Source organism: Hyaena hyaena, unplaced genomic scaffold (assembly GCF_003009895.1).
Source record: "Hyaena hyaena isolate Hyena2069 unplaced genomic scaffold, ASM300989v1 scaffold_329, whole genome shotgun sequence".
Lineage (NCBI taxonomy): Eukaryota > Metazoa > Chordata > Mammalia > Carnivora > Hyaenidae > Hyaena > Hyaena hyaena.
In genome coordinates this window covers 1,457,481-1,474,628 of record NW_024080960.1, presented here as the reverse complement: position 1 = coordinate 1,474,628, position 17,148 = coordinate 1,457,481, and the positions used below count along the sequence as shown (strand labels likewise).

General features: G+C 37.2%; 1 protein-coding gene across 1 annotated transcript in view; it reads right to left on the bottom strand.

Moving 5' to 3' along the window:
- Positions 1-813: 813 nt before the first annotated feature.
- The window catches only part of SRP72 (signal recognition particle 72), a 31,460-nt gene continuing 15,125 nt past the window's right edge, over positions 814-17,148 (bottom strand). The window contains exons 11-19 of the mRNA XM_039249042.1: positions 16,739-16,811; positions 14,366-14,430; positions 12,939-13,034; positions 11,753-11,856; positions 11,538-11,615; positions 10,481-10,618; positions 6,721-6,758; positions 3,561-3,720; positions 814-2,709 (exon numbers count right to left, since the gene is read on the bottom strand). Of these exons, the coding sequence (XP_039104973.1) occupies positions 2,532-2,709; positions 3,561-3,720; positions 6,721-6,758; positions 10,481-10,618; positions 11,538-11,615; positions 11,753-11,856; positions 12,939-13,034; positions 14,366-14,430; positions 16,739-16,811 (930 nt within the window). The 3' untranslated portion in view covers positions 814-2,531. The remainder of the gene's footprint in view (positions 2,710-3,560; positions 3,721-6,720; positions 6,759-10,480; positions 10,619-11,537; positions 11,616-11,752; positions 11,857-12,938; positions 13,035-14,365; positions 14,431-16,738; positions 16,812-17,148) is intronic.

Here is a 17,148-nt window from a genome sequence, read left to right as displayed (position 1 = left end):
AACAAAAATAGTCGCACACAATGATCTAATATATAGCAAATTGGGTACCCTCTGGACTTTTCAAAGGTGGTGTACTGTTTTTTAAACTGGTTTAAAAGCATATGGATGGTTTTTATTATTTTGCTTTAATGTTTGAGAGCACAAGTGGGGGAGGGGTAGAGAGAAAGGAAGAAAGAATCCTATGCTCAGCCCCTGCTCAGTTTGCAAAGCCTGATGCTGATATAGATCTCATAATATGGAGATCTCACCTGAGCCTGAACTAAACCGAAATCAAGAGTCAGATGCTTAACTGAGCCACCCAGGAAACCCTTATTTTGTTAAACTGCATTCAAAAATAGATTTTACAATCCAATGAACTTATCAATGCAATATACTGACTTTTGTTCATCAGATCTACTGTTCAAATAGGCTTGTAAGGAACAGTGAATCAAAGGCAGGTTCCAGGTTTGAGTGATGCAACAATTTTTAAGGTTAGCAGTTTCCACCCAGCCTTGAAAATGCTGTGCTTAATAACTTAAAAAATGTTTACTACTCAATTTGTTTATATACTGGAAGTTAAAACTGGGTTCTCCCAGTCCCATCAGATTAATTTTGTAGCTTTCTGGGAGGGGCAAGAAACAATTTTAGATATTCAGCCTAAAAAATTCTTCATATACCAATCAGGAAGTCCCTATAAAACGGCAACACTCGAAACACCTTAATCCATACTCACTGCTAGAATATTTTATTTTAAAATGTACCAGTGAATGGATGTATCCATATTGGTTTTTATAAATGTACACACAAAGTATATATGCCATTAAAGACCTGTTCAAAAGAAGAAAGTTACTTGAAATTTAATGTAGATATTTACACTTCATTTGACAATTATAATTTATTTAAACTGAGGTTTCAGTTGCTTAGTAATGGCTGGTAATGACAATGGCTAGCAATTACAGTGACTAAATACAGAAATGTAAATTTCACTTTTGGTGCATTAGGTCAAAATTTTCAATGATGGATAATTTTCACCAAAATTCTGTAGCTCAGTTAACCTAAAAATGATTATCCTTCACCACAGAAATTTAATGGAATTCTAAATAACAAATTTACTAACAATTATTTCTGTACTGGAGTATATATATTCAGAAGGAATAAGTACATCACTCTTACCAAGAGTATTCTGAGCTCAAAAATTATTATGCCATAACAAATCATTCATATATGAGGGTCTCTTGTTTAGATGTTACTGCAGATTCAAAGGCAGTACCACATTTCTTACTTTTGTAAAGGAGGAAAGCCTTTTAAAAATCTCTTTGAAGAAATTTCAATAGATATGTTCAGAGTCAAACACAGCAGCACTTTATTAATAAGAACCAAGTAATAAGATCATAAGGAAATACTCAAAGTCTAGAGTCAATGCTATCTTGGGCAGCACAAAATGAATACTCACAAGGGTGGGCATCCCAGCGTGTCTGCCTCACAGCTGTTCAATGGGAAAGTGGCTTATAAGTGAGTAAAGACCAATGCAACACTGACACCAGACTGACTGTACAATACTTCATTACTTTGAGAAGGGTAATGAATGCATGTACTCCAAATGGTGAAGGGGAGTCATTTTAGTATCTATGAACTGGGCCAAACAGTTCTCTTAAGTTCTAATACTGCCTGCTACTGAACTCTGGTGGATTTCCTCTCTACTTCAGAAGTCAATGTTCAAATTCCTGACAGGGCCATTAAATCTTTGATTGAAACAGTCCAAACCCATCTAATTTCAGAACACTGAGGCTAGGAGTCAACTTCTTGCAAAATTGATACATTTCCTTGAGTTCTTTAATGGTGCTAAATCAGCATAATGTTATCATAACCTGAAAACAATATGGGATGCAAAGAAGTCCTAATTTATATATATGTGTAAATGTGTATATATATGTACATACACACACTCACACGCTTTTCACTACTATATATATTTATGTTTAAAATTAGTCATGACATTTACTTTAGTTTTTCTGTGGCCACTTATGAAGTGAAGAACACCAGTGTATTAATAAGGTCCCTTTTTATCACATGATATTTCTAAGCAGATATTTACTTGGAATGCTCAGAAGATTCCACTTTCAGTCTCCTAAGGCCTCCTAAGACATAATTTAAAGTGGGATTTGGTAGGAACAAGGATCTTCAGACTCTAGTTGAAACATAAGTAGTTTCTGTTTAAATCCTAGGAAACTTTGGATAACATGCCTTGTTTGTGAAACTGAAAAAACACCAGATCAGCACACAAAGAGAAAGGATGCAACAGAGATCAAGGTGGGAAAATGCCCAATTATTTCGAGTCCTTATCACCTGTGCAAAGCTAGGTAGTACAAGTTGGCTGAGTCTGACTAGGCAGAGTCTGAGGAAGATGTTTTCCTGTTTGATGCATGAGAAAATCATTTTATGAAAATGTGGGGATAGGAGAGGGAGGAACTCTGTGCTTCTTGCTGTGTTACCTTTATTATGTTCCTAGTGTCTGTGAGACTAAAAACAGCCTGGAAACAAGAATGTTCTAATCACCAGCCACCTTTTCCACCTTTCTTCTTTTTCTGTTGCTGTTTCTTTTTCGTTGCTGGAGCCCCTGCAGGTTTCTGGTGTCTTGGGGGTATGATATTACTTGTAGATGCAGCTGCTGTTGCTGCACTGCCAGGTCTTGGAGAGGTGGGTGGGCTGCTCACAGTTTTACTGGCATCCCTAAAATCATCAGATAAGGAAAGCACTGGTCATGCATATATTCAACAAAGGAAAAGGCTATAAAAACACATTACTCCTAACAATCTTCCACATATATCCTATTTCTTTTAAAGGAGGATTCCCAACTCCCTATCCACTTTTTTTAATACAATATTTAATGCTTTATACTCAAAGAAAAAGTAATACATGGTTCATGCCAATTTTTAGAAAGTTTAAAAAAAAATTTTTAAATGACCTATAATCATACAATGTAGAAATAGCTTATTTAGTAACTTTTTTTAAAAATATTTTTATTTATTTCTAGGAGAGAGAGAGAGAGAGACAATGTGAGCAGGGGAGGGTTAGAGAGAGAGGGAGATACAGACTCTGAAACAGGCTCCAGGCTCTGAGCTGGCAGCCAGCACAGAGCCCAACGCGGGGCTCGAACCCAAGAACCGCGAGATCATGACCTAAGCGAAAGTCGGACGCTTAACCGACTAAGGCACCCAGGCGCTCCTTATTTAGTAACATTTTAAATAACATCTTTCTAGTCATCTTATTTATAGCATCTATTCTATCTACATATTCAGTTGAATGACTCAAGTGTATTTAGAGATTCCTTTTGAAGATACTGGAATCCTAACATTTATAATACTATCCTATAATTCTAGTATTTACAATATAATCAAGCCAAAAACATATTTTCTTTCCTTTCCACAAGCATATTTTAAAACATGTACTAAATATATCTGACTACACTTCTTATGCTTAAAATATATTTTAAAAATTCTTACTAATGACCCTGAGTCAATCTGAGAAAGAATCAACCTATGCTCTGAGTGACTTCAATTGAGGAGCAATGAATGACTTACAGTTCAGATGAAGCTCCTGCAGTTGCTCCCTGGGTCCCTTTTCCAATCTGATCCTTCTTTTTACCCTTCTTTCTTCCCCGGTAGTAAGAACGTTCTCGCATTGGCAGCCATCTTTCTGGATCTGGGGTCACCTTTGGGTCATAATTCTTAGGTAGCTTTCCTGTGTAATAATTGATAAAGGAATAAGAAATCTTCAATAAATTGAAGTCAGTTCATCTGAGAATGTTTTATTTGTATAATCTTGTAGGGAAAAGGGCCTTATGTCTAAGCATGACACAAAATTCAAAAGTCATAAAAGAAAAGACTTCATAGATGATTCTATATAAAAAATTTTTTTAAAGCTTATTTTTTTTGAGAAAGAGAGAGAACCAGCAGGAGAGGGGAAGAGAGAGAGAGGGACAGAGGAGCTGAAGCAGACTCTATACTGACAGCAGAGAGCCCAATGTAGGGCTCTAACTCACAAGTCATGAGATCATGACCTGAGCTGAAGTCAGATGCTTAACCGAATGAGCCATCCAAGCACCTCTACACAAAAAATTCTTAATTTCATTTGGTGTGTGTATACACACACACATACACACACACTATATAACAGACTGGACTGATGATATAGAAAGAGGTCTTGATAATTAATAGGGTAAATTATGCAAAGAAAAACTGGCACTGCTATCATTAGGTAAGCCAGGAGAAATAGAAGTCCTTAATCATGTGAAAAAAGGCTCTACCTTAATAATTATAAATGAAAAAGGTAACAAAATTCTATTAAACTAACAAATATTAAAAGCAGTAGTACCGAGTATTGGTGAAATAGTGAGAAACACTCAAACACTATGGCAGAAGTGTACATGGTATAGCCTTTGTAGAGAGTGATTTAAGTTGGCATAACTGTCAAAATTTATACTTCTAGAAATTTATCCTGCAGATATCCATAAGACAAAAAGTTATATATAAGAATATTCTCGAGGCGTGCCTGGGTGGATCAGTCGGTTAAGTGTCTGACTCTTGGTTTTGGCTCAGGTCACGATCTCATAGTTTGTTAGTTCAAGCCCTGAGTCAGGCTCTGTGCTAACAACAAGGAGCCTGCTTGGGATCCTCTCTCTCTCTCTGCCCCTCCCCCACTTGCGGACATGCACGCTCGTTCTCTCTCTTTCTCACAATAAATAATAAACACTTAGAGAAAAAAAGAATATTCTTGAGATGCCTGGCTGGCTCAGTAGAGTGCAACTCTTGATCCTGGAATTGTGGATTTGAGTCCCATGTTCGGTGTAGAGATTACTTAAATAAAATCTTGGGGTGCCTGGGTGGCTCAGTCAGTTGAGCATCTGACTCTTGATTTTGGCGTAGGTCATGATCTCATGGTTCGAGAAACTCTGTGCTGACAGTGTGGAGACTGCTTGGGATTCTCACTCTCCCTCTCTCTCTGACCCTCCCCAACTTGCATGCTCTCTCTCAAAGTAAATAAATAAACTTAAAAAAAAAAAAAAAAAAAAAAAAGAATGAGCATATATTACTTGTAAGTTTAAAAAAAAAAATACTTACCTGGAAACTACAAAAAATAAGAAAGTAAACGAAACTGCAGGTTTTTCTACCTACAGTTATTGGCTGCTCCCTTGCAGTATTATTAATACATAAAACAACATAAAACAAATACTTATAGTGGACTGAATGCAAACATTAGTTTCTGCACCATCCCAGAACTCTACTAAGATGGAAACAAACACATTAGAAAGAAAAATAGGAGAAAAGATATTATCAATAAAATTTTGGAACCAGGAAAACAGATGGAGGAGTGGTAATAAACTTAGCAGACTTGAGAAACCTGAATCCTAACACGGCAGGGAACAAAATCAAGAACAATCTGATTTACACCACAAATTTCCCAGATTCAGGGACAGGTAGGTGGCTCCAAGGATAACCTCTGGCTAGCTAAAGCCAAACTTGGTCACTCCTGCTATGGATTAAAATCAACTATAGCCTAAGCCAATTAACACATGGCATTCTCCTGGTTAATGGTTCAGGGCTGGACACTGACCTATGCTGGCCCTATCAGATTAACGGGAAAGACATGCTAACTGCAGAAATGCCTTCTTTGAAAGGCTGGATATAAATGACAAACCGCTCCTTCCCCCCCCCTTTTTTTAAAATATTTTTTATTTATTTCTAGGAGAGAGAAAGAAAGAGAGAGACAATGTGAGCAGGGGAGGATCAGAGAGAGAGGGAGATACAGACTCCGAAACAGGCTCCAGGCTCTGAGCCGGCAGTCAGCACAGAGCCCGACACGGGGCTCGAACCCACGAACCACAAGATCATGACCTAAGCGAAAGTCGGACGCTTAACCAAGCCACCCAGGCGCCCCTCCTTTTTTTTTTTTTTTAAGAGAGACACGGGAGAAGGGGGCAGCTAGAGGAAGGGAGGGAGGGAGAGAGCGAAAGAGGAAAAAAAGAGAGAGAGAGAGAGAGAGAGAGAGAGAGAATATGAATAAATCTTAAGCAGACTCCACACCCAGAGCAGAGCCTGATGTGGGACTTGATCCCACAACCCTAGGATCATGACCTGAGCTAAAATCAAGAGTTGGATGCTTAATGACTGAGACACCCAGGAGCTCTCATACTCTTTTATAGATGAAAAACTCTGGCAGGTATATTAAGTAACCTATTCACAGTCACAGCAAAAGAGCAACATAACTAGAGCAACGATTTATTTTTTCTTTTTATTAAAAAAAAATTTTTTTTTAATGTTTTATTTATTTCTGAGAGAGTGAGTGAGCAGAGGAGGATCAGAGAGAGAGAGAGAGAGAGAGAGACAGAATCTGAAGCAGGCTCCAAGGCTCTGAACTGTCAGCACAGAGCCTGACACAGGGCTCAAACCCACAAACCGTGAGATCAAGACCTAAGCCGAAGTCGGACGCTTAACTGACTGAGCCACCCAGGCACCCCAAGAGCAACGATTTAAATTCTGGCAACCAAACTCTTTAGAGCTGTACTCTTTAAAAAAATAAAATGTTAGCTGTAGTCAAGACAATAAGTCAGTGTTCAAAGACAGAAAAAGAGAGGACAGCAGATTTATGTCTGAAGATTTTTATATAGGGCTAATCTCAAGCTTATAATTGAAGATTCTACAAGATAGAATCCAAAGATAAAAAAAAGGACAAAATTCTTACCTTTCTTTTTCTTCTTCTTCTTTTTCAAATCTCCCTGTCTATAAAGAGAAGAAAAATCATTACCACTGTTATGATAAAATATTTGGAGCACATTAAACACATGCAAAAGAGTGAGCTGGGCATTTTACCATAAAGGCATTTAAGATTTTATATTGTCTCACCAAACTTCAATAAACTAGCTGGGATATTAATACTGGGTTTGTGCGTGTATGTATTTACTTTTTCCACTTTTGCATTCAAGCATATTTTATTCAAAAACAAAAATACACTGAACAAACTCTGCCAGTAGAAAATGGCCTTGGGTGGAGAGGATTCCATGCAAACTGATGGAACAAGGTATCACCCAATGGAGCATCTGTCCCTCCTAAAAGAAGCTTTTAACAATGGTGTGAGTGAGGTCACTGTTTTCAGGCTGACTGGCTTCAAACCAAGGGTCTGTGATGGGAGCACCAATGCTGGGGCACTAATTTTGCTGCTCTTCAAGTGGCTGTAGGAGCAAGTGTTAGATTTGCACTTTGCAGAGAAAAAGAGTAAGTCATAATCTCAATTCCTCTCTGAGTTTTTTTCCTCCTCAAACTTTTATTTAAATTCTAGCCATTTAACATACAATGTATTATTGTTTTCAGTATACTGGTTAATTTTAATCAGGCTTCAGGGGCACCTGGGTGGCTCAGTCAGTTAAGCATCTGACTTTGGTTCAGGTCATGATCTCACAGTTTGTTGGTTTGAGCCCCACGTCAGGCTCTGTGCTGACAGCTTGCTCAGAGTCTGGAGACTGCTTCAGATTCTGTGTCTCCCTCTCTCTCTGACCCTCCCCTGCTCACACTGTCTCTCTCTCTCTCAGAAATAAGAAACATTAAAAAAAAATTTTTTTTAAAGTTTAATCAAGCTTCACACACTGCAGCTTTTGGAAAGTGGTTTAAAAAAGAGGGTTAGCAATGTAGACTGCATTTACATTGCCATATATTAAGTCTGTGTAAAAAGGAAAGAAACTTGAACAAGCATAAAAGTCTATAATACTACGTTAAGTTACATGCTTGGCAAAACTAGAGAACAGATAACTAAACTCTTAGGCAAAAGAACATGTATATGTGTCATACATGTAAAGAGTGTCTCTGGGAGGGTACGTAAGACAAGTAACATTGGTTGTGACCTTGGAGAGAGGAGAGCACACACAAGTGGGAGAAAGTTTTTACACTGTACTTTTTTATCTTTTAAATCTGGAAACTATTAAGTTTATAGAATTAAGTAAAATCTTTATTAAGTACACTGACCAAAAAAAGGGGATGGTGGTGCTGAAAGGAGCATGAAAAATGAAGACACTTCAATAAGCATTCTGACAGTAGTAACAGGAAGACATAAAAAATATCTCTGTACATAATCATACATGATATACCTCTATGTGAACTATGAAAGTGAACTAAAATACTGAGACTGCAACAATTTCTGCCAAAAATTCATTCTACCAAGTCATTCAATTGTGAACATTCTTTTGGGGTACCCTGAAGAATAGGAAATGCAACATACAGTGTCTTTACTTATTTATTTAATGTTTATTTACTTTTTTATTTAAAAAAATTTTTTTAAATTCTATTTTTGAGAGACAGAGAGTGTGTGTGTTTAAGTGGAGGAGGTCCAGAGAGAAGGAGACAGAATCTGAAGCAGGCTCCAGGCTCTGAGCTGTAAGCACAGAGCCCAACGCGGGGCTTGAACTCACAGGCCAAGATCATGACCTGAGCCAAAGTTGGACGTTTAACTAACTGAGCCACCCAGGCACCCTTTAATGTTTATTTTTTATTTATTTTGAGAGGGAGAGCGTAAGTAGTGGAGCAGAAGAGAAAAAGGGAGAGAATCCCAAGCAGGCTCTATGCTCAGTGCAGAGCCCAGCGTCGGGCTCAAATCCATGAACTCAAACCCATGAACTGTGAGATCACAACCTGAGCTGAACATCAAGAGTTGGATGCTTAACCAGCTTAATCTCCCAGGTGCCCCAATGGCATCTTATTTTAGAGTTTCACCTCTTACCCAGACCATGCAATAGTATTCTAACTTGCCTCTCTACTAATCACACTCTACAGTCAGATCTGCAATTTCCCAAAGGTTCTCTGCAATTTCTTACTTCTTTGCCTTTGCTCACACTCTGCCTAATTCATCCTTTTTAAGAGTCAAAACAATCACTTCCTCCATGAAGTAATTTCCTAACCCCTGACTGTCCCCAGGAAGAACTATTCCCTCTGGTGTACTCTTTTATGCTCTGTGATTGCACAGAGCATGCAACCTTTATTGCAATTAAGTGGATTTAATTTATTGTTTCCTTCTGCTAGACCTAGGATTAGAAAAAGGGGTGCCCAGCTGGCTCAATTGGAAAAGCTGTGACTCCTGATCTTGGGTTGTAAATTCAAGCCCCCTGCTAGGTATAGAAATTAGTTAAAAATTAAATAAATAAACAAATAAAGGATTAGAAAAGAATTATATTCTTACTGATAATTCAACTCTGTTTTTGGAGGAAAAAAATTACTAGACATATTTAAAATAGATGTTACCTGAAAATCCCCTTAAGATCTAGCTTGAGTTTTTCATTTTGGGGTTCTTGAGGCTTGAGGTGGGACTCATGATAAAATGGAATTTGGAACAATGTAGTATCTCTGGGACTCATAATTCCTTATATTAGTTTTAAAAACCTATTATAAGGATGACAGTGTTTTTTTTATTTCCAAATAGAGTTCATAATAAAGTTAATCATATACTGCTGTTAATCTATTTTTTAAGTTATGAAAAAATTTACATTTCAAAAGACATTCTTTCAAAAATGGAGAAAACAGTGAAAAATTATGAAAGCCACAAATCTGGGGGAAGGGTTATATGCCTTCCATTCTCTATTCATCCCAACTCTCTATTCACAGAGTTTTAAACATTACACGGTAGGCCTCCACAGTGTTTCTGAGATGGCAATGTGGGAGAATAAGAACTGCTGACTTCTAGGGCACCCAAGTGCTCAAGTCGGTTAAGCATCCAACTCTTGATTTTGGCTCAGGTCATGATCTAAGTTTGTGGGTTCAAGCCCTGTGGCATTGGGCCTACTTGGGATTCTCTCTCTCCTGTCCCTCCCTGACTCTTGCACACATGTGTGAGCTCTCTCTTTCTCCCTCAAAATAAATAAGTAAACTTTAAGAAAGAAAAAAAAATAAAAGAAAAAGAATGATGGACTTCTTCTAAGTTAATGAAGCTGGCTAATCCTTCCTCCAAATCAACAAAATAAACTTCATCTGAATTCTAGTATAGAATTACTAAATGATGTACTAAATGTACATCAAAAACTTATGAAAAAAATAGTAGGGGACATCCAGCCAATGGAATACTATGCATAAAAAAGAAGGAAGTATGTGTACACTAGAACTATAGAAAAATCTCCACGACTTTGTAAAAGAAAGCAAGGTGGAAAACAGTAAGAACAATATACTACTCCCTTCTGTAAAAATAATAAAATAAAATAAATAAACCAAAGAAAATATTTTAAAATCAGCTTTCTGTGTAAACACAAAGAAGATCCTGGGATATACACTCAATACCAGAGGTTAACTAGGGGGTACAGAGGGATGGAGTATGTGGTAAACAGGTCGAGGACTAAGAACTGGATAGAGCAAAAGAGAAGGGGAACAAAGGGGACTTAAACTTTATTCACATGGAATTTTCAGAGAATGAAATTTTTAGTCCTTAATATAAAGTCAGCATTAGTGAATGTTACAATGAAAAACATTACCCTTGCTCCTTTGGTTGATTATCTCCAGTAACTTTTCCACCCTTCTTCCGAATGTAAGTAGCACCAGGAGAATTTTCAAGAGCCTCGACATCTACTTTTAGAGACATACTATCTGATGAGGGCAGGTGTTTACTAAGACTGGGATTGAACAAGAGTTCAGGAACACAATATATATATGTATATATGTCTGTCAAAAGAAAAACAGTTTTTGATGTACTTTGCCAAAAGTAAGAAAATGTTCTTAAATCTTCTACAGAATAACAAATCAGGTCATAAGGTCAATTACATATCATATACCCTGAAAAATGAGCAATAATCTAATCATCCATTCCTTAACCCAATGACACACTTCAAGATGGTGGCTTAATAAAATCTCCATTCCAAAACAACTATCAAGCTTATAAAACACAAACTTGCTCAGTATAAAGGTTCTGACTTGTGGCTGCCTAGCATCTACTGCTCCACCTTGGGTTCACAAGCACACCCTGATGGACTAGAGTAGCACATGATCCAAACTCAGCCAATGAAGGAACTGAATCTCTCCAGAGACAGCCATGTACCTAAGATAGTTCCATCAAAATGACATCTCAGAATCTTTCACAACTACTCAAATAAAATATGCTTTTTCTTATTTTATTTTTTTACATTTTTGCTGCCTGACTTGAACCTGAAGAGATACAAGATACATCTTGTTGACTTCATTTTTGCTTCTGGATCAAACTGTATCCCAAGATGGATCTATTATGGTATTTTTCAGTCATGTTGATCAATAAATTCTCATTTTTGCTCTTACTAGGTAGTGGAGGGTGTTGTTTGTTGAAATTTACAACAGAAAAAGCCCTGCTGGGGAGGGGGACCTGGCTGGCTCAGCTGTGGAGACTGCAATTCTTCATCTTGGGGTGTGATTTCCAGCTCCATGCTGGGTGTAGAGATTACTTAAAAATAAAATCTTAAAAAATACAAAAAACAATAACAGAAAAAGCCCTGCACAAATCAGTTAGAGGAAAGGATCTAGCATGCATTTGGGAAGTGTCTGGAACAACAATCAAAAGGATACGCCTTTGCCTTCTCAGGATCTACAAGTGAGTAAGCAGAAATAAGCTGTGCCAGGGTGTGAATATCTTTTGGATTTTGTCTGGGGGGGGGGGAAAAAGGAAAGTTAGTAAACAGTTTATGAAATTGGAAAAAGTAACAAACAAAAAAAATAACTTCCTGGTATTAAATAACAGCAATAAAATTTGCATTTTTACATCTCCACTTTTCAGAACTTACTTCCATAGCTGTTCTAGGTCACTAATTGCCTCCTTTTTCCGCCCATATTTGAGTTTGAAGTTTGCAGCTTCTCTGATCAAGGACAAATGAGCAGAAGATTTGGGCTACAGGTTCAATAAAATGAAGAAGAAAAGTTTTAAGCTAAATATCTATCAAGTTCACGAAGTTACTATATTCATTAGACCTTTAAGATCTTAAGTTCTACTGAATGCATAAAACAACAACAAAAAATAACACACACATGCAGGGAGGGAAGTAGACAAATTATACAAGTGATGACCAATTTATGAATTTGGGGAGTAACCTATCTCTAGACTGTCTATACCTAGACATATTTCCTCATGATCTAACAGTAAAGATAGGTCACCATAGTTCTCAAATGTGTTCACAGTACTTCCTAGAACCCTGATATCCCTCTACTGCTAATAGTGCTAACAGTATAAATACCACCTGTGTGAATGTATATTTATAAGTTGGATAATGCCTATGCAGATGACCCACAGTGGAAAAAATGAAGCTGTTCCTATTCGATGGAAACATGAGATATAATTATTGCAAGTGTCTATTGTTTCAGCAATTACTACCATCCATGAGCTCTCTCTCGACAATAAAGATGAGTACTACTAATACATTCATGTATTACTGGTTTTTGAGATCATACACAAACACACACACACATAAAGGACTTTAAAACCATAAGTGGTTGTGGGGATGAGCACTGGGTGTTATATGGAAACCAATTTGACAATAAACTATTTGTAAAAAAAAAAACAACCCATAACTGGGCTTCTTTTTTTCATTTTATAGTCATTTTTATTTCTAATAACTTTACTTGGAGCTGGTACAGTTAAAAAATTATTTTGAGAGTCTAATAATATTCCATTCTTTAAAGAGTGACTTGGAATATTTCAATTCTCCTAATCGGAGTTCACTACTTGCAGTTTTAAATATTTACTTTTGAGAGAGACAGAGAGAGTGTGCATAGGGGAGGGGACATAGAGAGCAAAGCAAGCTCCGGGCTCTGAGCTATAACACAGAGCTGGATGCAGGGCTCGAACCCATGAACCATGAGATCATGACTTGAGCCAAAGTCAGACACCTAACAACTGAGCCACCCAGGTACCCCTGCAGCTTTTTATTTTTATGTAAAAACATGCCCTCATGACAATTTTTTCCATTTATTTACCTGATGGTTTTGATACCACTGGATAGCTTGCGTGAAGACCTCAATGGCACTATCAATATCTTCCTCATGGCTGTACATAGTCACTAATGCAGATACCTATCCAGCCAAAAGTACAAATTAATGAGTAAAATTCCCCCTTGTCTCCCAGAAAAAACTTTCTGAAAATGAAAAAATTGAAGAAATAGCAATAAAGGTTGCTAGGCTCTCTGCCAGTACCAAATTCATCATAAAAATTATTATCCTTTTAGAGCATAACGAGAAATACTGTATACAATGGTGGTTTCCAAATACAAAGGTGTTTATCTATAAAATGTAACTTTCCTCTTAAAGTAGTGGCAGTTCAGTTTGCTACCAGTGCATGGCAAGGTAAGTACAACAGATGAGAATAAGTGTTTACAGTATTAGTTTGTAAGACAAGACATTGCTGGGACTTCTAATGTGTGATTAGTGAGGTATACTCCAGCATGGCTTAAGGTCCCGTAAGTTGTATCTGGTCCAAGCTACATAAAGCCAACGAAAAGCTTGCCTAGTATGTTGGAGGGACAGCTCGGAGGCCCATGCAGCTGGAGGGTAGTGAGAATGGGAGGAGCACCATGAGATGAGGTCAGAAAGGAAAGAGAAACAAAAAGCTAGATCTTTGGGAAAATCTGTAAAACTCTGGCTAAACTGACCAGAAAACAGAAAAAGAAGACCAGAATAACCAGTGTCAGGAATGAGAGAGGTTCTATAGATACTAAAGGAATAAATAAGAAATATCTGAACAAATTTTATGCCAATAAATTCAACAACCTAGATGAAGTGGATAAATTTCGTGAAAGGGAATAAAAGGCCAGATATTAATAATAGAAACATTTATATTTGATTCTAATATAAGGTAATTATCGCCCAGTCTGTATTTAAAATATGAATCTTCAAAAGAGAAAGCCCTAACAAGCGGTGTTAGAGGATACAAACATGAATAAAAGTCCCTATACAATAAATGCACATACCACCAACTACAGCATTAGTCTCTACTCTGAAATACATGCTTTCCAGTAACATAGTAGAGCTAAACCTGTGATTCTTGAATCATCAGAGAACTAAAAAGCTAAATTTGTTGGCCACTACGACTAAATTGCTTTAGCTCAAAATACCACACTGAAGACATGAAAAGATAATTTAGTTTAAGAGATTCCCTATACAGGTCTTAGGTTGTTTAAGGTTGGCTTTCAGTGATAATGTAAGACCTACATAGCGCCTGGCATATTTGCCTAAATAATAAATCAATGTAAAGCAGAACATAAAACGATATTAAATGTATAGCAGAAAAATATTATTTTTACTACTGCATTATAAATAGAAATTAAATACAAAGAAACATCAAACATACAAAAGGACTATAATTCCATTACTTTTTCAGTCTCTTAATATTATAGTTATAAACTCACCATGCCTGGTTTATGTTTTAACTCTTCTATGCTTCTCAAAAGTAGACATGCTTTGGATATATTACCTTGAGAGATCAAAAACATCATCATCATCACACTAAAGAAGGCATATTATGAAAAAAATATAAGAAATTTAAGTCATTTTGTAATCTCTAAATACTCAAGCTTTGGGATCTTTGGGATAAGGTACTCTTTTTACACATACATAAAGAAACAGAGTCCTAAAGAAACAATATACCTTGCTTACACCCACAAAGAGAGTTAATGGCAGAGATGCTACCAGAAAAGAAGTATCCCAACTCCCACCCAGGCTGTTAAGTTCTATTTCTCCTTTTGTAGACCGTAACTTAAAGGAAGCCCTACCCTAAAAACCTTGAAATAGATTACTGTAGATAAGGTGTGCAATGGAAAACTTCCTATGGTGTCAAAATACTGTTTTTTTACTCACTGCAAACCTAACATAACCTTCCAAAGACTTGTCACAGAAACTGTGATAAGCTCTTAGTGATTTTAGTATGATAAATAATCCTTTCAAAAATAAACTGAAAACTGGAGAAGGAAAGAAAATAAGGGGAAGAGCAAGAAAAGGGAGAGGTGGGAAAAAGGAAAATTAAGGGAGGAAGGTAAGGAAATGTGAGTATGAGTAACAAGAAGATCAATAATGTTTGTTTCTTTTTGTAAAATTTTTTAATGTTTTTTTATTTATTTCTAGGAGAGAGAGAGAGACAGCGTGAGCAGGGGAGGGTCCGAGAGAGAGGGAGTCACAGACTGAAACAGGCTCCAGGCTCTGAGCTGGCAGTCAGCACAGAGCCCGACGCGAGGCTCGAACCCACGAACCGCGAGATCATGACCTAAGTGAAAGTCGGACGCTTAACCGACTAAGCCGCCCAGGCGCCCCGGAGTCCCAAACCCTTAAACTCTTCACTACATGGGTCTTCTTCCCCTCTCCATTTCACAGGCTTATTTTCATGGGCTTTGGAATGAGCATGCGCCAAAAGGGAGGAGGGAATGAAAGTCTCTGTGTCATCTCAGGGAATGCACATTTGTTCCANAGGCTCGAACCCACGAACCGCGAGATCATGACCTAAGCGAAAGTCGGACGCTTAACCAACTAAGCCACCCAGGCGCCCCTGTTTCTTTTTGAAAGAGAGTGTGTATGCATGCCCACATGTGCACATGAATGGGGAAATGGCAGAAAGAGAATCTCTTTGCTGTGAGGACAGTGCAGAGCCTGATGCAGGGCTTGAATTCACAAACTGCTGACTTTATGATCTGAGCTGAAACAAAGAGTCTCAAGAGTTGGACACTTAACCAACTGAGCCACCCAGGCGCCCATTTGTATTCTTTCTTTTAGAGTAAACTTATGCCCAATGTGGGGCTCTGCAGCTTGAACTCACAACTCTGAGATTAAGAGTCTCATTGTCTACCAACTGAGCCAGCCAGGCACACCAAGACCAACAATGTTTCTCAATCCTGTTTTCGTTACTTCTCACTATGGAGCCTTTTAAGACATTTCCCCATCCCCACCCCCTACCCATTGTCAATTTGCCTTATCTTTACCCATGAGATTTTTATTTCAGCCATCATAATATCTGTAATTTTTCTGATCACCCACCAAACAAATGATCCCCACCACCCAATGTTGGGAATGCATGATCTACACCAGAGATACAACTTTCTACGATGGAAATTTCCTAATCTATCCTGTTCAACTAGCCACACGTGGTTATAAAGCTTCTGAAATGTGTCTAGCACAAATGAGGAACTGACTTTTAAAATTTCATTTAATCTTAAACTTAAAATAGTTTCACTGGATAGTGGTTACTAAGTGAAGACAGAATATAGCTACATAGCTATAGACAATCACTCAAGGTTTGTTTAGAAACATGGGCAAAAACGCTAGCAATTTTCTGTAGGATTCAAAAACATTAAATTTCATTTCATTTCAAACAAAACATTTCATTAAATTTTCTTGCCTCTTCTTCCCCAGAGATATGGGTCAAAATATAAACAAAGGATAAAGGACTAAGTTAAGAAATTCTGAGAACTAGAATGCAAAGTAACCCTTATTTCATGTAGATACTATCAAGTGACAGATAGAAGCATTTCTACACATGACATACCCAGGAAATTTGAGTAAGTATGACCTTTTGAAACACAGGAATCCTTTGCTTCTACTGACTTTCAAGGCATACACTGAGAATCATTCTAAAAATTTAATAACTCAAGAAAAGGCTGTTTGAAACAGCAATAATTATGCTCCATCATTATGCAAAATTTTTAAAGTCACATAGCTCACAGCTACTTCAGAATCATTTCAATCATGTTTCCATTAAAATAGTATTTTAAGCATGATGAAATCACTATCAATACCTTGGGAAATTTTCAGTTGTGCCATGGTCAGTTTAATTTCAGCTGCATTTTCTGGATGCTGATCTGAAAATTCCTAAAATGTTTTAGTTGGAGGAAAAAAAAAATCACTTAATTTACACAACTGGCTGCACGTTTCAATTATCACATCTACACAGAATTTTAAATCCAGTTTTAAGATAGTAAAGTTCTGGTTTCAGGTCAAAATTTTAATTTTTGAAAAATTTTGATATCTATTTTGTTTTAAAATTATGCTCTGCAAAAAATATCAAATTATGCTCAGAAAATATAATAATATCAAGTTCCAGGAAGTCATTACTAGAGAAATAATAATTGCCGCATAGTTCTGTTTGTTTAAATAAGATACTCAAACAGATGCTACCTCTTTGCTGAGGATTCCTGCCTAGGCACCT